This window comes from Trachypithecus francoisi, unplaced genomic scaffold (assembly GCF_009764315.1).
Source record: "Trachypithecus francoisi isolate TF-2019V2 unplaced genomic scaffold, Tfra_2.0 Lachesis_group11, whole genome shotgun sequence".
Classification (NCBI taxonomy): domain Eukaryota; kingdom Metazoa; phylum Chordata; class Mammalia; order Primates; family Cercopithecidae; genus Trachypithecus; species Trachypithecus francoisi.
The window spans coordinates 96,841,058-96,868,657 of NW_022681456.1; the positions used below are offsets into that span (position 1 = coordinate 96,841,058).

General features: G+C 36.6%; 1 protein-coding gene across 4 annotated transcripts in view; it reads left to right on the plus strand.

Moving 5' to 3' along the window:
- Positions 1–26,949, plus strand: part of CPNE8 (copine 8) — a 259,399-nt gene extending 232,450 nt beyond the window's left edge. For 2 of the 4 annotated variants that reach the window (XM_033222445.1, XM_033222446.1), the window contains exons 17-20: positions 428–530; positions 2,205–2,262; positions 7,477–7,550; positions 25,080–26,948. In XM_033222445.1, coding sequence (XP_033078336.1) covers positions 428–530; positions 2,205–2,262; positions 7,477–7,550; positions 25,080–25,268 — 424 coding nt within the window. In that variant the 3' untranslated portion in view covers positions 25,269–26,948. Of the gene's footprint in view, positions 1–427; positions 531–2,204; positions 2,263–7,476; positions 7,551–25,079 lie in introns of those variants that run through there. The other 2 variants (XM_033222447.1, XR_004439964.1) reach the window with 2 other exon arrangements.
- Positions 26,950–27,600: the final 651 nt, after the last annotated feature.

Below are 27,600 nucleotides of genomic sequence, written 5' to 3' on the forward strand. Positions count from 1 at the left end.
ATGCAGCAATATAAAGATGTAAGTGTTATTATCTCAATTTTAAAGCTAAGAAAATAACATTCACATAGCTTAGGTAATTTACTGAAGATCACTTACATAATGTGTTGCTTAGTCAGGATAAGTCTATTTCCAAAAGCTATGCCCATTCCTTTGTACTAAATAGCCACTCATCTAGCACACCTTTTATTAGTAAATGAACTTCTAAGGCAACCAGATATTTCTGTGTGGCAGCATGCACTAACATTGCAATTATTCTAGTGTGTTATTTCAGATAATTAAGAATTTGAGAGTTTGCATAAGATACACCTCTAACATGTTCAAATATTTTATTGAGATTAAAATGTTTGTTAACTATTCCAAATTGTATCTGCCAGCCATCACGTATAGAAAACTGTTTTACTTTCCTTACCTTTTCGTTGCCTTTCAGATACGCTTCTTCTGTAAAGGATGGCTCCCAGTATTTTGTGCTTCTGATTGTTACAGATGGTGTTATCTCAGATATGGCCCAGACTAAGGAGTCCATAGTTAATGTAAGTGGGGGGTCACTCTGTATTGGGCTGGCTACGTGACAACATGGTGCTACTTAGAGAGAGACTAGAGTATTTTAGTTAACAATAAAATAAAATCACCACACCTTTGCAGCATATTGCGTCCTTAACCTTATCCAGACAACGCATATACATCTTACCACTGTTCCATGGGGATCAAGCTAAGGGGTATGAATATTTTAGTTTAAAAAAATTATTGCCGAAAGAAAAAAACAAAGATAATAGCATAATTTTCACAGGCATGGGTGTGTTTGCCTCTATTAGTTTGATCTATTTGTATACAATCTTGTGATTTATACTGGTTATTTCTTAACATTTGCATTCCAGTTAGAGGAGAACTATGATAGCTAATTGCTATTTCTGTAGAACTGGATAGTGACTGATTGATTAAAAAACCATCCTGCTGATTATAATTCTTAATTGTATGTTTGTTTTTTTAGGGTTATTTGATCGTTTACTAATCTATAAAATCTATATTTACTAGGTGGTAATCTGTAAAGTAATAGTTTTTACTCTCTAGTCTCTAGGTTTAGCAATGTTTGGCATGAAGTGGACATTTGGTAAATATAGGCTGCAGGAATGAATTGCATTAATATACACTTTAAAATATGGACTTAGTAATTTAGGTTTAAGAGGGCATGATGCCCTGAGGAATAGTCATATTTCAGTGACCTTCATAGCGAAAGATGTGGTTGCTCTAGTGTTCTGTCTATCTGTTGCTGGATCAATCTCACATTCTTACTGTTAAATTATTTAAGTGATGATATGTGATATGTTATATGGAAAAAACATGTTATAACATGAAATATTTAGTCTCCCTCAAAATCCTCAAGGATATTTAGTACATAACAGTACTAACTCTCTGTAATGATCATTTGTGTTCACTCATTTACTGTGAAAATTGTTTTTTCTAACCTTGGGTATAAATGAGGTAGATTATGGTACTACTACTATTTTATGAATCTGATACCACTTTCCCCTTTAGCAACTGAAAGATTTTTTTGAGGAGAAAGAACATGAAAAGAGGACAAAGATACCCAAAGTCAGCTTAGAAAGGTTTTGTCTGAGAGTAGCAAGTGGAAGCAGATGCTCCTTATCTTCTATTTGATCTTACCCAGGGCTGGTCATTTCCGAAGAATGTCCCACTGGATTAATGTGTGCAGAGAGTTTGGAAAGGATAAGAATGGAATTGAGTATATAGTTCTGTATTAACAATTTTAAGTATGTTCACAAATTATTTTAATGAACATCTGTGAAAAAAATATTAAATAAAACTCTGGCTATATTTGCTTCTTAATTATTTTTTCTTTCTTAATTTTGTTTTTTAGACAGCCTGTTGCCCAGGCTGGAGTGCAGTGACATGATAATAGTTCACTGCAGCCTTGAACTCCTAGGCCCAGGTGGTCCACCCCTCAGACTTCCAAGTAGCTAGGACTTCAGGCACACACCACCACACCTGGCTAATTATTTTTTGGTGTAGATGGGGTCTCACTATGTTGCCCAGGCTGGTCTCAAACTCCTAGCCTCAAGCAATACTCCTTCTTTGGCCTCCCAATGTGCTGGGATTTCAAGTGTGAGATATGATGCCTGGTCTTTCATTATTTTCTTAAGAACTCAGTTTCTTAATTGAAACCTAATTGTGTATTCTCTTTGAAGGCCTCAAAACTTCCAATGTCAATAATTATAGTAGGTGTTGGACCAGCAGAATTTGATGGTGAGTAGTAAAATTTCAATAATATTCCTTGGGAATTCATTTAATCTGATGTAACATGCTCTTAGGTTTCTGCCATTCTTGTCTCTGTAGAAGGATGTGACTGTGTATTTGGGTTTGTATATAATTTCATGTGTCCATAATTAGACATACACATAGATAGCTCATGATGATGTCTATTCAGGTGTGCCAATTAAAAGATCCTGTCTTTTGACTAGGATATTATCTCTCTAGTTTATAGATTATTTCAACATGTAGCTTTCCATTTCATTAGAGATGGTTTATACCTCAAAATAATATTTCCTAAGACTGACAGAGTGATAAATTGAGTTTTTGTTCCCAAGGCAAAACACACTCTGGGTTCACTAAAACCCTTTAAAGATGAGTGCTAAATTAATAAATCATTAGGTTGTGAAAAGAAATGTTAACATAAGCATAATATGCTAATTTAATGGGTTTTCAGGCTCTAGCTAGTTGATAGACATTAGTCTTATAAATAAAGAAGTTGTGTCATATGAAAGAGCAAAGTAAAATGAAAATGGAACTGACCAGCTGAAATTTAATGAGACTTTACATAATTGTGCTAAATTGGCATGCTGGGTAGTTTTTCATTTAGGCTCAAGCCTTGTTCAAATGCCCATTAAGGGACAAATGCTTGTGTTAACGAGTGGTCTGGGTAAATGTTCCTAGTCTTCTGATAAATTCCTTTAAGAGAACTCTGAGCCAGACAGCAAGTATGCAGACACATAATATTCACTTGGTTCAGGTGTTTTATATTAACAATGGCAGCTTAATTAGCTTGAGGCTTTGGAAATGAGAATGGTTTTAGAATTATTGAAACAATCTTTGGTAAGTTACTGGTTAACTTAGGCACATAGGTGGCTAACTAGAGTGTAAGTACCACTGGGGTGATTCTTATTTAATGACCAGTCCCTCCTCCATGGGGATAACACAGAGCTGTCAGTCTCAGGTAAAGCACCACAGGCAAGTTGTATTGCTGACCGTGAAGTCCCTAAATTCTAATCTTGGCTGGTCATCCTTTCTAGCATTATAAACTTACAGTTTCGAAAGCAAGTCATTTATCCCTCACTGACACTGCTTCTGCTGATATTTTCTCTATCTCTATTAGCATCTACTTGAGTTGTACTTCAGACATGAATTTCAGACACCTCTCTGGAGACAGGAAGGCTAAGACATCTTTCCTGTCCATGCTTTGCACACTTGATAATCTGCATTAATTAATGATAGACTGTGATTCACAAACTTCACCAATTGGCTAAAATAACTCACGCTTTCTTGTTTGACTACTATTTGCTTTTGCCTTTGAAGGATGTATCTTTCATGGGTATATTTCAGGTCTCTCAGACTCCTGTGGAAGTCCACCATTAGGCATATGACCTCAGAGATGGTAAACCTCAATCAGTTCTTTTGCTTTGAGAGCCCCCACACCTGATTCATAAATGCAAAGCCACTGACCCTTCCCGGTATATATTTCTGGTAATATATTTCTATACAGAGCAGCAGACACAGCCGTTTGGCTACTGTCCTTATCCAATAGCCACAGCTATTTATTTTCTTTGTTTCTTTAGTTCCCAGCAAATTTGTTAGGGTTTTAAGGTATGGTAATTCATCATTTCTTTCTCTGAGGTCCTGAACTAACTGAAAAAAATATATATTCAAGAATCATTCTGATCACTCTATCAGCCTTATTACTAGCAATGCAGAATTTGAGAACTTGGGTTAACCTGTGAATAATCACATTCCCATTACTTCCCCCTCCCCCCCCCAAGATTAAATTATCTCATTCTTATCTCCAGGACTTCTCCTTATGGAAAAAGGCAGAGTTTTGCCTATTAAGCATGCCACCGAGAGAAATTATACTTATCCTCAGGATGGTGCTGCTCCAAATGAGAGTGATTCAAGCTCAGTTATTTCTTCTAATCTTAGTAATCCTATTCCTCTTTCCATGCAGAAAGGTAAATGAAGATTGTAGATGGAAAAGGGAAGTTGCCTTCCCAGAAGTTAAAGTGAAATTTTCCTCTGGAAACATGGGAACAGGGAATTAAGCTCCTGTAACACCTGGTTTCTGTTTTCACCATGATGGAAGTTTTAATGGGATAGAAAAACTTCGGGCCCAGTACTAGAAAAGTAGATTATTCTTCTAGGAGACAATAGATGCTTCTCTGAAGTATTTTTCTTTTTTTCCTTTCAAAACACATCTCTTCCTGGCTAAAAAAAAGGTTTCTATATTAGACTCATGTTTAATATAGAAAAATCTCTGACTAGTCAAATTGTTGCTCTCCTATCAGAGGAGCCTCTCATGGCACTTCCAAATCTACTCTAGAGTAAGTGTATGTATCACAGATATGAACTGACTGACCAAAATCCAACTCGCAAATTGTATTAGTCCGTTTTCACGCTGCTATAAAGAAATACCCGAGACTGGGTAATTTATAAAGGAAAGAGGTTTAATTGACTCACAGTTCCACATGGCTGGGTAGGCCTCAGAAAACTTAGAATCGCAGTGGAAGGGGAAACAGGCACATCCTACATGGTAGCAGGAGAGAGAGAGAGCATGTGAGAGGGCAGGAAAGAAGGCTATTTATAAAACCATAAGATGTTGTGAGAATTCACTCACTATCACAAGAACAGCATGGGGGAACCACCCCCATAATCCAGTCACTTCTCTCCCTCTACATGTGGGGATTACAGGTCCCTCCCTCAATGAGAATGGGAATTACAATTTGACATGAGATTGGGGTGGGGACACAGAGCCAAACCATATGACAGATTTCGTCAGCTAACCACATAAATCCAACATCTACACATTTTTTAACCTGAAAGACATTGTTTGCATGGGCAAGAAATACAGTATTTTGCCATCTGTCCTTTGAAGGTAGACGAAAGAAGAATAAACTGTTAGATTGAGTATTTAAATTTAACTCTGTATTTTCATAAGACCGCTTGAAAACTATCTACATAAATTTCCCCAGTGACTCTTTTTCACTCCTAAAAAAAGAAACTTTATTGTGAAGAAAGATTTCTCAAAGCAAGATTTCTTTAAGGATACTTAAAAGGCAGCCAAAAAGTCAAATTAAAGCAGCATCTGGCTATCTGCTTTGATTCGAGTTAGACGAAGGGGATAAATAAAAGGGTTTCTAACTTCATTGTGTCTCCCATGGGTAGAAAGAAATGCAGATCTGTCTCATACACCTTTCCAGGAAGAGGTAATGGTGGGAGACTGGGGTTCATAATCTCCACCTGCTTGAGGACCAGATGGTCTGCAAACCTGAAGAGTAGACCTGACCCCTCCACCACTTACACACCATCTCTCTTGTTTCTCTCAAAAGTATAGCCTCCACTTGTTGCTGTCTACAGTGTTTTAAACCAAGGGACATGCTGAAAAGTGGGAAATATTTTATAGGACCTCATGCTAATACAGTATTGCCTAAATGACTGTCCTTTTCTTCATTAATTGGAATGAAACAAAGACCAATGGGGATTGTAGAGGATTGTAGAAAGTGAGACCTAGATCATCATCTAATCCTTGTTTCCCATTTTAGCATGAGTATAGGGTAATTGTTGTAAATTAATAACATGTTAAAGAATAATGGAGAAGTGTTTGTGACCACTGGATGTTACCATTGGTGCATATTTATGTCCCAAAGTAATGTGAAAATTGTAAAAGCAAATTTAGATATAAAAAGAATTAATCACTGAAAATATTTGAACATAATAAGTTACATTTACATATCCAAGAAGTAAGGGAGATTAAAACATGTCTTTTGCATTGGGATAATTATCTTATTATTGATAATATAGATTTTACATAATTATGATATATATTGTACACCTTGACAAATTATTGAACAGTAGCTCTCTGTTCATTTGTATACTCGCAGTGTTTCAGCCCAAGCATTGACTCATGAACATGTGTAGAAAGGTAAAATTGAAAAGAATGTTTCTAACCCAAATACATTATCTAAGCACCAAAGAAAAGAGTAAAGAAGTGAGGATTGTATGCTGACTGAGCAGTATTGGAGTCGGGTAGAGAGGTGATGAGGCCAAAATTATAATTGTAAGTGGCTCTCTGGAGTCTGGTGAATGTCATATGTATACAAAATGAAATAACAGTAATAGAATTATACAAGCACAAATTAGCATTCCTCATGTAATTAATTATTTAGAGAATTATCACTGAAAACTTAATAAACCCTAGAAAATATTCTTTTCTTTTTTTTTTTTTTTGAGACGGAGTCTCGCTCTGTCGCCCAGGCTGGAGTGCAGTGGCGCAATCTCGGCTCACTGCAAGCTCCGCCTCCCGGGTTTATGCCATTCTCCTGCCTCAGCCTCCCGAGTAGCTGGGACTACAGGCGCCCACCACCTCGCCCGGCTAGTTTTTTGTACTTTTTAGTAGAGACGGGGTTTCACCGTGTTAGCCAGGATGGTCTCGATCTCCTGACCTCGTGATCCACCCGTCTCGGCCTCCCAAAGTGCTGGGATTACAGGCTTGAGCCACCGCGCCCGGCCTAGAAAATATTCTTAATTGCAGCATGGCATTACTGTATCACCAGCTGTCCCATTATATCGCAGCACTTCCAAATACCAGCTGATCTAGGAAATGTCAAAATTATTTCTTAATCAACAAAAAAATTGTACTTCAGAAAAATGATACTTTATCCAATCAGTATAAGAGCAGAGAAAATGCCTCTGTTTTTAAATCTGTTTGTAAAGTAAAAATTGGGCAGTATGTGTTTGTGCATGTGTGTATGTGTATGTGTATGACTTTGCCGTAGTTTCAGTAAAAATAAAGTTCAACTTGTAATTGAAAATTCTATGATGATTAAGGCCAAGCTTCTTAAATTAGAAAGAAAAATTAAAATTTGATGGATTAACATCACTTGCTCAGTCATGTAACTATATAACCCGAAGTTTAGAACTGGTAGAATGGAGAGATAGACTCAGAAACAGTTTCGCAATGACTGGCTCTGCTCACCTTTCAAAGAGTCACACAAGATCTTGGCTCACTTTATTTGTCTGTAAAATGCACACTTAGTCAAGTTTTGTGTGCGAAATGAAGACCTGAAGGGATCAACATGCTTTCTTTCTTTTCATAGGACATTTTGCTACTTCATACATCTTGATTTCCTTACTGTCCACATTGTTTTACTATTTGGCTGAAATGTACTGAATAAATGATCATATTTTCTCTTAAAGCAATGGTTGAATTGGATGGAGATGATGTAAGAGTCTCCTCTAGAGGAAAATATGCTGAAAGAGACATTGTACAGGTAAGAAATAAATCTTTTCCTACTTTACTATTGCTAGAAAACATCACTGGGATATTTTAACAAAATTAGAAGCTAGAAATATAACAGTGTTTTTAATGATGCTTTTCTATTTATTAGTGTCAACAAAAACTAAATATATTTTAATCTGGTAGGTACTCAGAATAAATAAATTTAGTAAAAATGTACCAAAAACTTTGTATGTATTTTCATACTTCCCTCATAGATTATTATGGTTAAGAAAAAATAAGGAAACAGATCCTAAAATATGTCATATATAAAAAAAGTATATCTACATATAGAAAAGGCTAGAATTGAGAAAAATACTTAACTAAAGCCTATTATTCTGGAAGTGAATATAAACAATCAGTAATTAAATGCAATTAAAATTTATAATTGAAAGCAAGGTGTTAATTCAACTAAATAGTTGCATAAAATTTCCATATTTTTTAGGATGGCAGAATGGAAAACAAGCTGTGAAGTATATCTTTTTGGATAGGAAAAGGAAGAAGGTCTCAGTACCATTTAAGCACATGGTATCAAAATTTTAAGGGAGCAAACAATGAACTTTAATATTTTTCCTAAATAGTAACATATATATTCACCCATAATACAGTCATTAATAGAAAATAATTTGTGATTGTAAGAATTGAAGAAAGAGGAGAGAAACACAAAGGGTGGCTTGACAGTCAACAGGTTTATTTCAAACCTGGGAGGGATTTTTGACTGAATTAGGTCAGAAGCCACACTCTCTTACAGACCAAGAGTTTTTAAGGATTCAGGGTGGGAGAGTTTATCAGAGGCTTGGATTGCTTCTGTGTCTCTTTGTTGTGCTTATCTGGGAGGGAGAATTGTGTGTCTGCTCCCATACATCTTTTCTGCAACTTCAGGCATATACTTCCGAGTCTGCATTTAGCTTCCCCATCTTAGCGCACCTGAAGGGAAAGGAATGTGCTTACTAAGGCCCACTGTTTTACTGGGCCCATTGTATAAGGGTAAAGTTTGGCAGTTACCTGAGAGACTTTTCCTCCCACCTCCCTCTGTGCCCAAGCTGTCTTATCTGTGTTTTATTGTCTGCTCTTTGTGGCTGCTTGTAGTTAGAAGAGAAGTAATTTCCTTAAAATGCATGAGGCTAGAAAGGGAGCTGAAACTTAACAGTGGCCGTGTTTGTCTCAGATGACTGTGCTCCTGCTCTGTCAGGGATCATACAGAATTTGGTTCTAATTCTGACTTTTCCGCTATGATAACTTGGATAAGCTTTCTAGATTTCAGTGTTTTGGGGAATAAATAGAATTGTGAAGATTAAGTGAAATCATGCATATGAAATACATTCCTGAAATAGAACTTTTAGACAAAAGAACAACAAAAAATACTTGAAATAATTTGAGGAAATAATAATATAAAGTAATCTCTTAGTATGATAATATAAAGAGTAATGTTGATAAAGATTCAAAAATAATTATTATTCATTAGCCAGCAAAATTAAATTTTAAAATAAAAACTTCTGTAAAATAGTTTTTTTAAAAAAGATAACTGAATATGATGTACACTTTTCAACCTAAAGTACTTGATACAGTAAAAATCACATTCACATAAATGATTAGATTAAGAGAAGCTGAGAAAAGGAACTTGGTGATATTGTCATTTGCTTAAGAAGCTCATTATGTGATTTTATTTTTTATTTTATTTTTTTTTTTTGAAACAGAGTCTTGCTCTCGCTCTGTCACCCAGGCTGGAGTGCAGTGGTGCAATCTCAGCTCACTGCAAGCTCCGCCTCCTGGGTTCACACTATTCTCCTGCCTCAGCCTCTTGAGTAGCTGGGACTACAAGTGCCCGCCACCATGCCCGGCTAATTTTTTTGTGTGTTGTTTTAGTAGAGACGGAGTTTCGCCATTTTAGCCAGGATGGTCTCCATCTCCTGACCTTGTGATCCACCTGCCTCAGCCTCCCAAAGTGCTGGGATTACAAATGTGAGCCACTGCGCCCGGCCCATTATGTGTTTTTTTCATAATTAGACACATGATTATTCACCTTAACCTCATCAGCATAGTTAAAGGTCTAAGTAATTACACTTTATTTAAAATCTCTCTATAATATCCTTTCAGTTTCCAAAAAATCGAATTACTGCATGGAAGTATGAATTTGAAGTGTTTAGAATGTGTTATGTTGCTGTCCTAATGCGTTTTTACCAAGTTAGCAGAGGCAACCTCATATCTCATAGTTCCATTTAAATGATGCTTAAGAGAAGCGTGGTATTACTTTCTTCATTAGGAAATAGCTAAGATTGCTCACATGATTAAGGTTCCTTTTAAGAAGGCCAGTAGGTTATGTTAGTGACAACCTATTTGCATTAATAAAAATTGTCCTTGATCATGAAACTAATCAATCAATAGCTATATTACATTGAACAGAATATCGAGATAGGTCACCGATGATCTGTGAAACTATACTTTTGTCACTCTGGTCTTGAACAAGTAAAAATAATTTCTCTGTCTTTGTTTCATTATTGGTAGACTCAAAATTCTTTCATCTTTGCTCCTCCCTTGATGTCATGAGTCTCAAAGGAAGTAACAGACATAAAATACTTTGTTACTTACCAATAGCGTAGGTACATATTAGTATAATTATATAAGTTTTTGCTTCTTGAAAGTCAGAATCCGACCGGGCGCGGTGCCTCACGCCTGTAATCCCAGCATTTTGGGAGGCCAAGGCGGGAGGATCGCTTGAGGTCAGGAGTTCAAGACCTGCCTGGCCAACATGGTGAAACCCCGTCTCTACTAAAAATACAAAAAATTACCTGGGTGTGGTGATGGGCACATGTAATCTCAGTTACTTGGGAGGCTGAGGCAAGAGAATTGCTTGAACCCAGGAGGCGGACATTGCAGTGAGCCAAGATCATACCATTTCACTCCAGCCTGGATAACAAGAGCAAAACTCCGTCTCAAAAGTGAAAAGAAAAAAAAAAAAAAAAACTGAAGGATTCTGACTTCTATCACCATAAAGTAACACTGGGATCCCAAAGATTTTGAACACACCTGGGGATACAGGTGAACACTCACGGGATTCTGCCATGTAAAGTTGAACTGAAGAATAGTGAAGTCTTAACATTTACTGAACAAGAAATTAAAATGTCCCTAGGAAATTAGTGGCACCCTTAATGACAGTGGCATCTTGACTTACATTCCTGCATTGACTTAGAGATTCAATGTACTCTTTTCTACTTTCATGGAGAAGTTTCTAAGTGGTGGTCGGTACTTTACATATCACATTGATCATTTACATTCACATTGTGTAAAAGAATTGGCACCTCCTCTCTCACCTTGAATAAGGCTAAACATTCCACCATCAGAGTTTTCCAGGTTCTACCAGTCACTAAAACGTTTTTAAAGCAAATTATTTTAAAGGAGAGAAACACTCTTGAATATTTAGAATAGTGGGGTTGCAAGTGTACATGCAGGATAATATTTTCAGTCTTCCCATGGTCAGAAAAAAACTGTAAACCAATTCTCTAAAATATTATCAGATAATAGGGTCTATTTCTGCTTTCCATTTCTCACTGTTTGAAGTGAATCCAGTTTATACACACAACGCAATTGAAATTCCAGATTTCTCAAGTGGATAAAGAAAACCCTAAGGTGGCAAATAATAGTATGTAGCTGAGGTTCAGCAGAAAATTGGGGGTAGTAGATGGGATTTTATTATTATAGTAAATATTAAATACCTTCCTTTTCATATAATGATATTTAACCCTTTATTAAGTGTTTCATGTGCTAGGCAGGCTAAGAGCTATAGCATTATATCACTCAGTCCTTAATTTACTTTATGTGACAGGTACTTTGATTATTGCATTTTACAAAAAAAGGACATGAAGCTAGCTCAATTCCTCTTGTCCACAGTCACCCAGCTAATGACCAGGATTTAATCCTAAAATGTCTGATTCTAAAATTCTTAACATATATTCTGTATAATTTTGATTCTAACACCTAAACATGGCATTAAGATTATCCGTGACCTGATTTCAGGCTCTTCTTTTTTTTTTTTTTTTTTTTTTTTTTTTTTTTTTGAGACGGAGTCTCGCTCTGTCGCCCAGGCAGACAGATCGTGCAGTGGCGCGATCTCAGCTCACTGCAAGCTCTGCCTCCCGGGTTCACGCCATTCTCCTGCCTCAGCCTCGGGAGTAGCTGGGACTACAGGCGCCCGCCACCTCGCCCGGCTAATTTTTTTGTATTTTTAGTAGAGACGGGGTTTCACCGTGGTCTCGATCTCCTGACCTCGTGATCCACCCGCCTCGGCCTCCCAAAGTGCTGGGATTACAGGCGTGAGCCACCGCGCCCGGCCTTCAGGCTCTTCTTTAGCTAAATACACACAGAAACAGACAAACACACTGTACTTTATCTTAATAAACTAACTTCACATCACACATTTCCGTGGTTCTTGCTTTTATTTTCACTTGTCATTTTACCTGGAATACTCTTCCTCCTCATCTGTGCTGATTGAAATCCTATACTTTGAAATTTCTCAACATAGAGCCTGTCACACAGCCCTCTCCGAAGACCTCACTCGCCACACCTGGATGAATTTTCACTTTGTCCCCATATTACTTTGTATCTTCCTAAAAATACCGGTCATTGTTTGTCTTAAAGTTATTTACAGATAAGAAAACCGAAGCCAGTCCCAGAACAAAAGTTATTTAGGTCATAAGTTGGTAGATCCAGATTTCCAAGAGTGTTCTGGTTCTAAAACCGGTGTTACTCCTATTATAATGCACTGTCCTAAAAGACAAAATTTTAATGAAAAGTATTAAGATCTATTACCCTTTTTATATTACCGAAGTGGCTAATGAATTCAAGTCAGATCCATTTGAGTTCAAATAGTGATTCTGACATACTCAGAGCTGATCCTCGATAAGTTCACTAAACTTTCTTTCAGTTTCTTCTTATGTGCATTCAAAGTATATAAGATTCTTGTGAATATTAAATGACATGTTGTGCTAAATCTCCTAGCAGAAGACCTCCCAAATACCAGTTGTTCAATAAATGATTATCAGTACAGTACATTGGCGCAGTCCAGTGGGAAGGCATTTTTTGTCACTATTTCATAGTAGCTCTGCCCTAACATATGACAAGGTAGTAAGTTTTATGTGTGATTAAGTCTCATTGCCTCATTATTTAATTTCATGTCACTATAGTATAAATAGTAAGCAGGATGGTCATTAGTCTAAAACTTAGGTGACTTATTTTCTTAAGTCAATATACATAAAGGCTTTCCATTTGTTTGTTTATGCTATGGATTGGCCATTGTGTATGATGCAGTGCCATTACCCCTGACTGCATGTAGCTGCTGGGCCGGCCTATCATTTCCTTAAAAATTAGATTTAAATCATATTTTCCATTAAAAGGAGAATAATAACCTTGAGGGCTTAGACTTGAAAATCACTAATGGAGCTCTGCACAGTACGAACAATCCAGCAAAACTGAGCAGAGCAGCAACTAAAAGCCCATTTGTCCAAACTAATTCAAACTTGTTTTTACGAATAGGCAAAGCAAGCAGTTAGAGCAGCCATGTGGAATATTTTCCCTATGCTGGTGGGTGCTGAAAAACGATGTAGAGTAACAAGTATACCATACTTCCTATAGAATAAAATGCATTTATTGGTATTCTTTATATGAATGTGATAAATTAGTACAAAGAAAAATTGATTTATTCTTCTAAACTAAATATTATAAGGGTCCAAATTACCATGTGGTTATCATGCATTCACAAATGTGTGGGAATTATTTTGGACAAGAGGTTCCCAGGTACAGGGATCAGAAATGATGGACTAATACAGGTAATAAACAGAGTGGCCTAAGAAGTTGAATGGAAACCTGTAAAAATAAAAGGATATGAGCAGTCTTTCAAGAAAGAGGGCAATTTTGCCATGAAAGTTTTAAGATCTGAAATAAGAAGTATAGGAAATTTCTGAAGTCATTGTCTTTTCTCTCATTTATAAAGTACCTTGTGACATGACTGAAGAAATAAATGTCCCTTTGGAAAAGGTTTAGTTTAGGCTAGTGACTTTTTTTTATCCTACTCCAGATATAAGTGTGGGATGAAGGATACTCCTGTTTGATAATCCTGACTTCTATGACAGTTGTTCTCAACCTATAGGCAGTACCCCCTAATATCCAAATGGAATATCCGACTCTGTGCTTACCTAACAAACCTAAACTAAATGTGATGTATACTCCCATTCTAGGTTGAAATTGAGGATTTCTTTTTTACCTGTTATTTATAAACTGTTTTAAAGAAGAGTAGAACTGTGTGTATTCTAAGAAGAGTGATGATTATGAGCCTTAGCTTCGATGTTCCAGAGTGTCATAAAATTCTTAAAAGTGAAATTCAACTTACCTCAATTAAAAAACATCTGCATATCCTGTAGGACTTGCTGAAAAGGTGAAACAACAGTGGTTTAAAATTTAAAAAGGCCAGGAATTACTGTTTTAGATGAACTGATACTGTATTCAAATTTGAAAGAGATAAAATTGATAATCTTCGTTAAAGTTTGATGTGAATATAAATTGAAAACTATTTTCAAAATTGCTTTATATTGACTATATCAATGTGTAAGTTAATGAATAGAAAAGTAATTATAATGATGGCTTTCGTATATAATACATTACAAATTGAACTGCTACTGTTTAAGCACTAAGTTTTACCTTATTTAATACAAAACAATGAAATAGGTATTCTGTAATTTTCCTTTTTTATTTTATTGACATAATTATACATATTTCTAGGGTACAATGTGATATTTCATTACATGTATGCAATGTGTAATTATTCTATCAGGGATAGCATACCCATATCTCAGACATTTATTTTTTTGGTCGGGGACATTCAAAATTTTGTTTTCTAGCTATTCAAAAATATGCAGTAAATAATCATTAACTATGGTAACCCTACAGGGCTAGAGAACAACAGAATTTATTCCTCCTATCTAGCTGTAATTTTGTATCCATGAACCACAGTCTCCTTACTCCTCTTTCCCGACCTGTCCTTCCCAGCCTATAGTAACCGCTGTTCTACTCTCTGTTGCTACGAGATCAACTTTTTTAGCTTACACATATGAGGGAGAACATATATATTTATTTTTCCATGCCGGGCTTATTTCAGTTAACATAATGTCCTCCAGGCTTATCCATGTTGCCACAAATGACAGAATTTCATTTTTTATGGTGGAATAGTATTTCATTGTGTACATATGCTACACTTTCCTTATCCATTCATCTGTTAATGGACACTTAGGTCAATATCATATCCTGGCTATTGTGAATAATGCTGCAATAAACATGGAAATGCAGCTCTTTATTTGACATACTGGTTTCCTTTCATGTGGATAAATACCCAGTAGTGGAATTGCTGAAGCTTATGTAGTTCTGTTTTCCATAATGGTTGTAATAACTTACATTCCCACCAACAATGTATGAGTTCCCTTTTCTCTACATCCTTATCAATATTTGCCATTTTTGTCTTTTTGGTAATAGCCATTCTAACTGGGATGAGATGATATCTCACTGTGGTTTTGATTTGCATTTACCTGATAAATAGTGATTTTTCAGCATTTTCTCATTACTTTTGGCCATTTGTATGGCTTTTTTTGAGAAATATGTATTTAGGTCACTTGCCCATTTTAAAATCAGATTCTTTGCGGGTTTTTGGTTTGTTTTTTGTTTTGCTATTGTTTGAATTCATTGTATATTCTGGATATTAATCCCTTATTAGATGAATAAAATGTTGTCTCTTCACTCTCTTGATTACTTCCTTTGCTGTTGAGAAGATTTTAGCTTAATATAATGCCATTTATCTAGTTTTACTTTTGTTGCCTAAGTTTGGAGGCTTTATTCATACAATTTTTTGCCTACTCATGTCCTGATGCATTTCCCCTATAATTTTTTTCTAGTAGTTTCATAGTTTAGGATCTTACATTTAAGTCTTTAACCCATTTTGAGTTGATTTTTATATGGTGATAGATAAGAGTGTAGTTTCATTCTTCTGCATGTGGATATCCAGTTATCCCAGCACCATTTAATGGAAAGGGTGTTCTTTCCCCAGTATATGTTCTTAATGCAGTTGGCAAAAATCAGTTGGCTGTAAATATGTGGATTTATTTCTGAGATCTCTATTCTGTTCCATTGGTCTATGTGTCTGTTTTTATGCCAGTGCCTTCCTATTTTGGTTTCTATGGCTATGTAATATATTTTGAAGTCTGGTAATGTGATACCTTCAGCTTTCTTCTTCTGGCTCAGAATTGCTTTGGCTATTTGGAGTCTTATGTGGCACCACACAAATTTTAGGATTGTGTTTTTCTATTTCTGTAAAGAATGTCTTGGCATTTTGACAGGTATTACTTTAAATCTGTAGATTGCTTTGGGTAGTATGGTCATTTAAAAATATTAATCCAATCCATGAACATGAAATTTTTATTTTTGCGTGTCTTCCTAAATTTCTTTCATCAGTGTTTTATAGTTTTTTATTGTAGAGAGCTTTCACCTCTTTGATTAAACTTATTTCTAGTTTTTTTTTTTTTTTTTGGCTATTATAAATGGGATTGCTTTCTTGATTTCTTTTTCAACTAGTTTTCTATTGGTATAAAAAAAGGTCACTGATTTTTGTATGTTGATTTTGTATCTTACAACTTTTCTGAATTCACTTATTATTTCTGACAGTTGTGTTGTGGTATTCTCAGGGTTTTCCTTGTATACAATCATGTCAACTGCAAACAGGGATAACTTAATCTCTTGCTTTCCAGTTTAGATGCTGTTCATTTCTTTCTGTTGCCTAATTTCTCTGGCTAGGACTTCCAGTGCCATGTTGAATAAGGATGGTAAAAATGGGCATCTTTAAGGAAAAGTTTTCAACTTTTTTCCTTTCACTATGATATTAGCTGTGGGTTTGTCATATTGGCCTTTACTGTGTTGAGGTGTGTTCCTTCTGCACCTAATTTTCAGATAATTTTTATCCTGAAGAGATGTTGTATTTTATCAAATGCTTTTTCTGCATCTATTGAGATCACATGTTTTGTGTTTTTTTTTCTTGCTTTCATTCTGTTCATATGATGTGTCACATTTACTGATTTGCACACATTGAACCATCCTTGCATTCCTGGGATAAATCCTACTTGATCATGGTGTATAATCTTTTTGATGTGCTGTCGTATTTGGTTTGCTAGTATTTCGTTCAAGATGTTTGCATCTATATTCATCAGGAATACTAACCTGTAGATTTTTGTTGTTGTTGTGTCCTTTTCTGGTTTTTGGTATTAGGGTAGTTCTAGCCTTGTGGAATACATTTGGAAGAATTCATTCCCCTTCAATTTTATTTACTTATTTATTTTTATTATATTAAATTCTAGGGTACATGTACACAATGTGCAGGTTTGTTACACAGGTATACATGTGCCATGTTGCTTTGCTGCACCCATCAACTCATCATTTATATTAGGTATTTCTCTTAATGCTGTCTCTCCCCGAGCCCCCCACAGGCCCCGGTGTGTGATGTTCCCCACCCTGTGTCCAAGTGTTCTCATTGTTCAATTCCCACCTATGAGTGAGAATATGCAGTGTTGTTTCTGAGGCCTCTGTTCTGATTCATTGGTCTATAGCTCTGTTTTGGTACTAGTACCATGCTGCTTTGGTTACTGAAGCCTTCTAGTATAGTTGGAAGTCAGGTGGCGTGATGCCTCCAGCTTTGTTCTTTCGGCTTAGGATTGTCTTGGCAATGTGGGCTCTTTTTTGGTTCCATATGAACTTTAAAGTAGTTTTTTCCAGTTCCGTGAAGACAATCATTGGTAGCTTGATGGGGATGGCATTGAATCTACAAATTACCTTGGGCAGTATAGCCATTTTCATGATATTGATTCTTCCTATCCATGAGCATGGAATGTTCTTCCATTTGTTTGTGTCCTCTTATTTCATTGAGCAGTGGTTTGTAGTTCTCCTTGAAGAGGTCCTTTGCATCCCATGTAAGTTGCATTCCTAGGTATTTTATTTTATATGTAGCCATTGTGAATTGAATTCACTCATGATCTGGCTGTTTGTCTGTTATTGGTATTTAGAAATACTTGTGATTTTTGCACGTTGATTTTGTATACTGAGACTTTGCTGAAGTTGCTTATCAGCATAAGGAGATTTTGGGCTGAGACAATGGGGTTTTCTAAATATACAGTCATGTCATCTGCAAACAGGGACAATTTGACTTCCTCTTTTCCTAATTGAATACCCTTTCTTTCTTTCTCTTGCCTGATTGCCCTAGCCAGAACTTCCAACACTATGTTGAATAGGAATGGTGAGAGAGGGCATCCTTGTCTTGTGCCAGTTTTCAAAGGGAATGCTTCTAGTTTTTGCCCATTCAGTATGATATTGCTGTGGGTTTGTCATAAATAGCTCTTATTATTTTGAGATCCGTCCCATCAATACCTAGTTTATTGAGAGTTTTTAGCATGAAGGGCTGTTAAATTTTGTCGAAGGCCTTTTCTGCATCTATTGAGATAATCGCATGATTTTTGTCATTGGTTCTATTTATGTGATGTATTACATTTATTGATTTGTGTATGTTGAGCCAGCCTTGCATCCCAGGAATGAAGCAGATTAGATCATGGTGGATAAGCTTTTTGATATGCTGCAGGATTCACTTTGCCAGTATTTTATCAAGGATTTTTGCATCGGTACTCATTACAGATATTGGTCTAAAATTCTCTTTTTTTGTTGTGTCTCTGCCAGGCTTTAGTAAGAGGATGATGCTGACCTCATAAAGTTAGTTAGGGAGGAGTCCCTCTTTTTCTATTGACTGGAATAGTTTCAGAAGGAATGGTACCAGCTCTTCTTTGTACCTCTGGTAAAATTTGGCTGTGAATCCATCTGGTCCTGGATTTTTTTGGTTGGTTGGCTATTAACTATTGCCTCAATTTCAGAGCCTGTTATTGGTTTATTCAGAGATTCAACTTCTTCCTGGTTTAGTCTTGGGAGGGTATATGTGTCAAGGAATTTATCCATTTCTTCTAGATTTTCTAGTTTATTTGCATATAGGTGTTTTTAGTATTCTCTGATGGTAGTTTGTATTTCAGTGGGATCAGTGGTGATATCCCCTTTATCATTTTTTATTGCATCTATTTAATTCTTCTCACTTTTCTTCTTTATTACTCTTGCTAGTGGTCTATCAATTTTGTTGAGCTTTTAAAAAAACCAGCTCCTGGATTCACTGATTTTTCTGAAGGGTTTTTTGTGTCTCTATCACCTTCATTTCTGTTCTGATCTTAGTTATTTCCTGCCTTCTGCTAGCTTTTTGATTTGTTTGCTCTTGCTTCTCTAGTTCTTTTAATTGTGATATTAGGGTATCGATTTTAGATCTTTCCTGCTTTCTGTTGTGGGCATTTAGTGCTATATAAATTTCCCTCTACACACTGCTTTAAATGTGTCCCAGCAATTCTGGAACATTGTGTCTTTGTTCTCATTGGTTTCAAAGAACATCATTATTTCTGCCTTCATTTCTCTATTTACTCAGTAGTCATTCAGGAGCAGATTGTTCAGTTTCCATGTAGTTGTGCGGTTTTGCATTAGTTTCTATTTTTTTTTTTTTTTTTTTTTGAGACGGAGTCTCGCTCTGTCGCCCAGGCTGGAGTGCAGTGGCCGGATCTCAGCTCACTGCAAGCTCCGCCTCCCGGGTTCCCGCCATTCTCCTGCCTAAGCCTCCCGAGTAGCTGGGACTACAGGCGCCCGCCACCACGCCTGGCTAGTTTTTTGTATTTTTTTAGTAGAGACGGGGTTTCACCGTATTAGCCAGGATGGTCTCGATCTCCTGACCTTGTGATCCGCCCGTCTCGGCCTCCCAAAGTGCTGGGATTACAGGCTTGAGCCACCGCACCCGGCCGCATTAGTTTCTTAATTCTGAGTTCTAATTTGATTTCACTGTGGTCTGAGAGAGAGTTTGTTGTGATTTTTGTTCTTTTACATTTGGGGAGGAGTGCTTTACTTCCAATTATGTGGTCAATTTTAGAATAAGTGCAATGTGGTGCTGAGAAGAATGCATATTCTGTTGATTTGGGGTAGAGAGTTCTGTAGATGTCTATTAGGTATGCTTGGTGCAGAGCTGAGTTCAAATCCTGGATATCCTTGTTAACCTTCTGTCTAGTTGATCTAATATTGACAGTGGGGTGTTAAAGTCTCCCATTATTATTGTGTAGGAGTCTAAGTCTCTTTGTAGGTCTCTAAGGACTTGCTTTATGAATCTCGGTGCTCCTGTATTGGGTGCATATATATTTAGGTTAGTTAGCTCTTCTTGTTGCATTGATCCCTTTACCATTATGTAATGGCCTTTGTCTTTTTTGATCTTTGTCGGTTTAAAGTCTGTTTTATCAGACTAGCATTGCAACCCCTCCAGTTTTTTTGCTTTCCATTTGCTTGGTAAATCTTCCTCCATCCCTTCATTTTGAGCCTATGTGTGTCTGCATGTGAGATTGGCCTCCTGAGTATAGGATACTGATGGATCTTTACTGTCCAGTTTGCTAGTCTGTGTCTTTTAATTGGGGTATTTAGCCCATTTACATTTAAGGTTAATATTGTTATGTGTGAATTTGATCTGTCATTATGATGTTAGCTGGTTATTTTGCCCATTAATTGATGCAGTTTCTTAATAGCATTGATGGTCTTTACAATTGGGCATGTTTTTGCAGTGGCTGGTACCAGTTGTTCCTTTCCATGTTTAGTGCTTCCTTCAGGAGCTCTTGTAACGCAGGCCTGGTGATGACAAAATCAATCGGCATTTGCTTGCCTGTAAAGGATTTTATTTCTCCTTCACTTATGAAGCTTAGTTTGGCTGGATATGAAATTCTAGGTTGAAAATTCTTTTCCTTAAGAATGTTGAATATTGGCTCCCACTCTCTTCTGGCTTGTACAGTTTCTGCTGAGAGATCCACTGTTACTCTAATGGAATTCCCTTTGTGGGTAACCCAACCTTTCTCTCTGGCTGCCCTTAACATTTTTTCCTTCATTTCAACCTTGGTGAATCTGACAATTATGTGTCTTGGGGTTGCTCTTCTCGAGGAGTACCTTTTGCTGTTCTCTGTATTTCCTGAATTTGAATGTTGGCTTGCCTTGCTAGGTTGGGGAAGTTCTCATGATTCATGTCCTGAAGAGTGTTTTCCAACTTGGTTCCATTCTCCCCATGACTTTCAGGTACACCCATGAAATGTAGATTTGGTCTTTTCACATAGTCCTGTATTTCTTGGAGGCTTTGTTCATTTCTTTTTACTCTTTTTTTCTCTAATCTTGTCTTCTTGCTTTATTTCATTAATTTGATCTTCAATCAATCACTGATATCCTTTCTTCCACTTGATTGAATTGGCTATTGAAGCTTGTGCATGCATCACAAAGTTCTCGTGCCATGGTTTTCAGCGCCATCAGGTCATTTAAGTTCTTGTCTACGCTGTTTATTCTAGTTAGCCATTCGTCTAACCTTTTTTCAAGGTTTTTAGCTTCCTTGTGATGGGTGAGAACATCTCCTTTAACTTGAAGAAGTTTGTTATTACTGAGCTTCTGAAGCCTACTTCTGTCAACTCATCAAAGTCATTCTCCATCCAGCTTTGTTCCATTGCTGGCAAAGAGCTGTGATCCTTTGGTGGAGAAGAGGCACTCTGGTTTTTAGAATTTTCAGCTTTTCTGCTCTGGTTTCTTCCCATCTTTGTGGTTTTATCTACCTTTGGTCTTTGATGTTGGTGGCCTACAGATGGGGTTTTGGTATGGATGTCCTTTTTGTTGATGTTGATTCTATTCCTTTCTGTTTGTTAGTTTTCTTTCTAACAGATCCCTCAGCTGTAGGTCTGTTGGAGTTTGCTGGGGGTCCACTCCAGACCCTGTTTGCCTGGGTATCACCAGCGGAGGCTGCAGAACAGCAAATATTGCTGTCTGATCCTTCCTCTGGGAGCTTCGTCCCAGAGGGGCACTGAGCTGTATGAGGTGTCTATCAGCTCCTAGTGGGAGGTGTCTCCCAGTTATGCTACACAGGGGTCAGCAACCCACTTGAGGAGGCAGTCTGTCCATTCTCAGAGCTCAAATACCATGCTGGGAGAACCACTGCTCTCTTCAGAGCTGTCAGACAGGGCTGTTTAAGTCTTCAAAACTTTCTGCTGCCTTTTGTTCAGCTGTGCCCTGCCCACAGAGATGGAGTTTATAGAGGCAGTAGGCCTTGCTGAGCTGTGGTGGGCTCCCCCTAGTTCAAGCTTCCCAGCCGCTTTGTTTACCTACTCAAGCCTCGGCAATGGCAGATGCCCCTCCCCCTGCCAGGCTGCAGCTTTGTAGGTTGATCTCAGACTGCTGTGCTAGCAGTGAGCAAGGCTCCGTGGGCATGGGACTCACCGAGCCAGGCACAGGAGAGAAGCTGCTGGTCTGCCAGTTGCTAAGACTGTGGGAAAAGTGCAGTATTTGGGCAGAAGTATCCCCTTTTTCCAGGTACAGTCTGTCATGGCTTCCCTTGGCTAGGAAAGGGAAATCCCCCAACCTCTTGTACTTCACAGGTGAGGTGATGCCCCGCACTGCTTTGGCTTGCCCTCTGTGGGCTGCACCCACTGTCCAACCAGTCCCAATGAGATGAGGCAGGTACCTCAGTTGGAAATGCAGAAATCACCCATCTTCTGCGTCTATCACACTGGGAGCTGTAGACCAGAGCTGTTCCTATTCACCCATCTTGGAATGGACCTGAAAGGCTTGGTCCTGACCACCAAAGAAATACTTTACCAGCTCCTGCAGTGTCTATTCTTCCATCTGTGCATAGACTTGCATGGCCATTATGGAGGATCTTTTAAGCTAGGTTGCTGGCCAGTTTCTTTCCTTCAATTTTAAAAAATAGTTTGAGAATAACTCATGTTAGTTCTCTAAAACTTTGGTAGAATTTGCAGTGAAGCCATCTGGTTTTTATTTTCTAGAAGAAGAAACAGGCAAAGAGTAGAAAATAACCTGCTCAAGATCATGCAGGCAACAGGCAGCAGAACCAAGCTTTGAAACTGGGAAGTCTAATTCCAAAGTTTCTGAGAATAGGGAGGTAAAAACTTAAATGAGTTTAATGTCCATAATGCAGAAGCAAGGTAAAGAATTAAAAATATGAGACCAAAGTTGAGGTAAAGGTAAGATAAAAGCAGGGGAGATCTTCCCTTTCCACAGAGAAGCATCAGCTGCTTACCAACATTTCCCTGAAATGTGTGCATTAGCTACATACATTTTCTATAAAAAAAAAAAAGAAAAACTCTTCAAAAAAAAAAGTCTAAAGACCACTACATGTATATTAACCATACCAACATTACTAAATGTTAACATTTAAAGCATTATACCTTCTAGAATAAGAATGAAGTAAATTATAGTTACAATTAGATATATTTTCTCATTAATCGCTATGTTGATTCCTATTTTCTCTTTTCTAATTATAGTTTCAGAGAGAAAATTAACCTCAATTTATTTTTTTATACCGCTTTGATTTTTTTCTGTTAAAAATGTCAAATCTTGTCCATAGCTAGGGAATAAAGACTCCACAAAACTTCTGATTCTCCTCATTCTCTTCTGAAGTGAAGATCGCATTTATTGTTAGTTTTTTTTTTTTTTCCCCTGCACCCTTAGCAAGCTGCCTTTCTTGCCCTTAGTAGCAGAAAGATATGTCACCTTTTAAATACCTATTTCTAAAAACTGCTCTGAGCTTTCCTCCTGGAAATAGGGTATAGACAAATAAGGTAAAATTTTAGTCATATACATGCGCTTACTTGTAATGTCTTATTTTAAAAAGGAAGGAATAATTTTCTTCTTTTCTTTTAAAAGAGAATACCTTCACTGAATCAAAGGCATTATACCTAATCTTTGATTTCTTAAAATTTTTCTTGGTTTACCTGTAGCAACCTGACCATTTTAAATGCTGCCTTCCCATGATTGTTTTCCAGAGGCACATATTGAATAACTTTAAATAAAAAGCAAACTTATTTTATTTTCAAAATAAATTTAAAATGGTATTTTACAGCATGAGACAGGATTGTTCTTTGTCTTCATACAGAGAAAAAATGATTTAATTCAAATTTTTATATATTGTACTCAAATTGTTCAACATATTAAAATATCTTCACTTTGCCTTTTCTCTGAAGACCTAGAATTACTGTGCTTTTAAATTATCACAACATTCACAGTTCCAATCACTTCAAAGTTGCATCAAGCATCATTATGCCTCTAAGGGAAAATTGAACTAATGCCCTCAAACAGCACAGTGTTTATTAACTTAAGTAACCATTACAAATGAGAATGGAATCAGGCAATCTATTACAGGAGCATTTGGTGTTGAGCTGATAAGGGCTGTCACATAATTACATATATAAAGATATAGTAATCATTTTTATTAAGGGTGGTGCAAAAGTAATTGCAGTTTTTGCCACTGCAAAACCGCACTTTACTGCAAAAACCGCAATTACTTTTTGCTCCAACCTAATATGTGTTGTTAGAATGATGATATTTCAATAAGAAATATACCCAAATCTTATGCCAAGATCATTTTTACTGTCTTCTCAAATAATAGATATTAAAAAATCAACATATGATGCAAAACTCAATGTACTGAATATTTCAGCTTTCTATTAATATGAGCTGTGTGAATTCTATATTCATATTCCATGTGATTTTTTTGTTCTTAGAAATAATTAAAATACTTTAATGTGTTTAGGACTTTTTAAACAATGTACACTATTATATTTTACCCTGAATTGGGTAATACTCGTTTCTTTTCCAAAATTGGGTAGTATTTTTATATCGGAAGCTGAATTAGACATGTATTAACTCCATTTGAGAGAAAACCAAGCCCCAAAGAGGTTAAATGATCCATCCTGTTGGGATTCAGGCTAGGTATTGAACCCAAAACTGCAGAAGACATTTGGCAACATAATAAGCATATTAGGACTAAGTGACATGAGTTATTGGGGGAAAAATATAGAAAACGATTGTGTTCCTTTTGAGATAAAGCATATATTAGGTAAGTTTAGTCACTTACAGCTATTTGTATTGTATTGAATTCTTTTTTTTTTTTTTTTTTTTTGAGACAGAGTCTCACTCTGTCAGCCAGGCTGACGTGCAGTGGCATGATCTCGGCTCACTGCAACCTCTGCCTTCCGGGCTCAAGCAATTCTCCTGCCTCAGCCTCCCAAGTAACTGGGATTACAGGGGTGTGCCACTACATCCAGCTAATTTTTGTATTTTTAGTAGAGACGGGGTTTCACCATGTTGGCCAGGCTGGTCTTGAACTCCTGACTTAAGGTAATCCGCCCACCTCGGCCTCCCAAAGTGCTGTGATTACAGGCATGAGCCACGGTGCCTGGCCTATTGAATATTTTAAAAATGTATAATTGTTATCCATCTCTCCATTACTCTCAGTTTCCCTGATTTTCCTATGACCAAATGTGTACATGTGTTGATTTTTTTGTGTTTATTACATAGCCTGCTAAAGTCTGTGAAGTAACTTTCTTTCATCTTTTTTTAGTTTGTGCCATTCAGGGATTATATTGACAGAAGCGGAAACCACGTATTGAGCATGGCTAGATTGGCGAAAGACGTCCTAGCTGAGATCCCTGAGCAGTTTCTCTCCTATATGAGAGCCCGAGGAATCAAGCCATCACCTGCGCCTCCCCCATACACCCCACCTATACATATGTTACAGACTCAAATATGACTGCGCTCTGAAATGCTAATGTCACTACAAATCAGAACTGCTGAGTTAATGCTTTGTGCCTGGTGCTCTGTGATGAACCAGGCAATGGGATACTTTTCTCAGTTTGGTTTCAGCAGTACTGGTTAATGTGCTTTCTTGGATCCAAAATTAAATCTATTCCTAAACCAAAACTGTAAATATGGTTGTTGCATGAGCAACAGAAAAATTGTTTAAATGCTTGAAGCAAAGTACGGATGTCTTCTCTAAATCTTTTTTTTTTTTTTTTTTTTTTTAACAGAAACAGCTAATTTCCAATGTATTGTTGGGAAAAAGCACAAACTATGTTTTTAACTCAAATATTGTCTTCGACTGCTATGTGTATAGGAAAGCAGTCTCTGTATCAATGTTTACATGTTACTACTTTTTAAATTTCAATACTTTTATAACCGTTCTTAAGAATAAGAGTTTTGAATACTGAATCCTTTGTCTTCTAAATTGCAATAGCTATAATCACAAGAGCAATATCTCTTTGAATGACTGTCTGGACAAACACAATTGCAAATAAGGGAAGGGAAAAATGCTTTTCTATTTCTCAGTAACTGGATTGTCTTAAGAAACTACATCTGCTTAATAATCAGTTTCTCAGCAATGTTTGCTGAGTATGGGAGTCTAAGCCTGGCAGATGTGTCTCCTGGTTGAACATGCACTTTTCATGGAGTTTGGGTTCTAAATTTAGAACGCAGTTGGTTTGTATTTTGTAACACTAAGTAGAAATTAGAAAAAGTCAAACATTGTGATCTATAAATGCACAGAAAATGCTTTGTAAAAAGTAGCATCCTGATATAATAATGCTATTTAGAAAGACTGAAACCAAGACTATTTAACTGTGAACCATGTAGCAGATGTTTTAAACTTTTTATTCCATTATATCTTGTCTAGATATTTTAATTCAAAGGGATACTGGCTCTCTTGATTGGGATTTCTTGTTATCACCATTCCATGTTGCCACGCAAGGTGCACAGGCTGGAAGTCTTGTGAAATTCTCAGTTAAATATATACAACTATGTGACTTAGTGCACAACACATTTGTGAAATAACCTACTCCTATATACTGACCTGCCTGTCCACGAATAATTGTAAAGAGTTTTTGCATGTACAGTTTTTACAAGAATTACAGTTTTGTGAAGTTGTGTCTAAATTAAAGCATTTCTTTAGAACAAATGGCCTTAAATTCTCACAGAATTCCTGGAAATGATTGTGAATTGCCTTCAAATAATAGAAAAGTGTATTTATTTGTGTGTGTGTGTGTGTAAAAAATGTAACTGCTTTATAATATTTTTTCCTTACCTATATATTCTATTTAATACTTGGTTTATTTCTACTGTACATTGTTTTCTTTGTCCCAAGTTGACCTAGGGTGACTTTTATAAGCATGAAACTATTTTACTGGAAAGAATATATACATCCACATATCTAACAGTATCAATGTTACATAACTATGTAATACTCAATTGTCCATTTTTAATTATGTATTAAAATCTTTAAATCATAACTGTTTTGTACATTTCATGTATGAATGACAATAGAGTTTGATGATTTCATTTACTGATCTTATTTATGCCAGTACAGTGTATAACCTGCAGATTTTTAAATTTACCTTTATCAACCCATAAAACAAAAATAAATAAGATCAATATTCTTTTCTTCTTGTCAAACATCAGTTATTTTTTTGAACTGTCCAGAGAAAACAAAAGTTATACAATTCCTTGTATAAATAATAGTTTGCTCAAACCTAGTGGGAGTAAATGGCCAGGAATGAAGCAGTTTCTCTTTACAAATGTTATCATTTATATGGCTGAGAATGATAATCAGAAGCTTATGTGATGTTAATGCTATATATAAGATTAGAAAACACTTAAATCTTGTGTCTTCATTGCAAAAATGTAGTAAACCAAGATTGGAGGGATTAAGTGATGTATCCAAGACTATATAACTAGAGAAGAGCTCATTACCATTGTGGAAATATTTGTTATAACTTAAATTTTGTTAGTTGCTGTTAGGTGCTATGCAATAGGAAATCACAGACACATGTTCCATAAAGGCAAATGCATAGTAATAGTTGTACATACAAGCTGGTTATCAGGGATGTTCACACAGTAATGAGCAACAAGAAAGGTATGTATTGAGAAGGGGTGATAGATTCAAGTCATTAAACCTGCTGCAGAAGTCAGTCTTCAGCTGGTGCCCTCAAGAACCCCAAAGACTTTGGGCACTGTCCTATCTTTCTAATCTCATTTCCTTCCTCGCTAATGAAAGCCTCTAATTATCATTTGAACTCCAGAATGAACTCTTG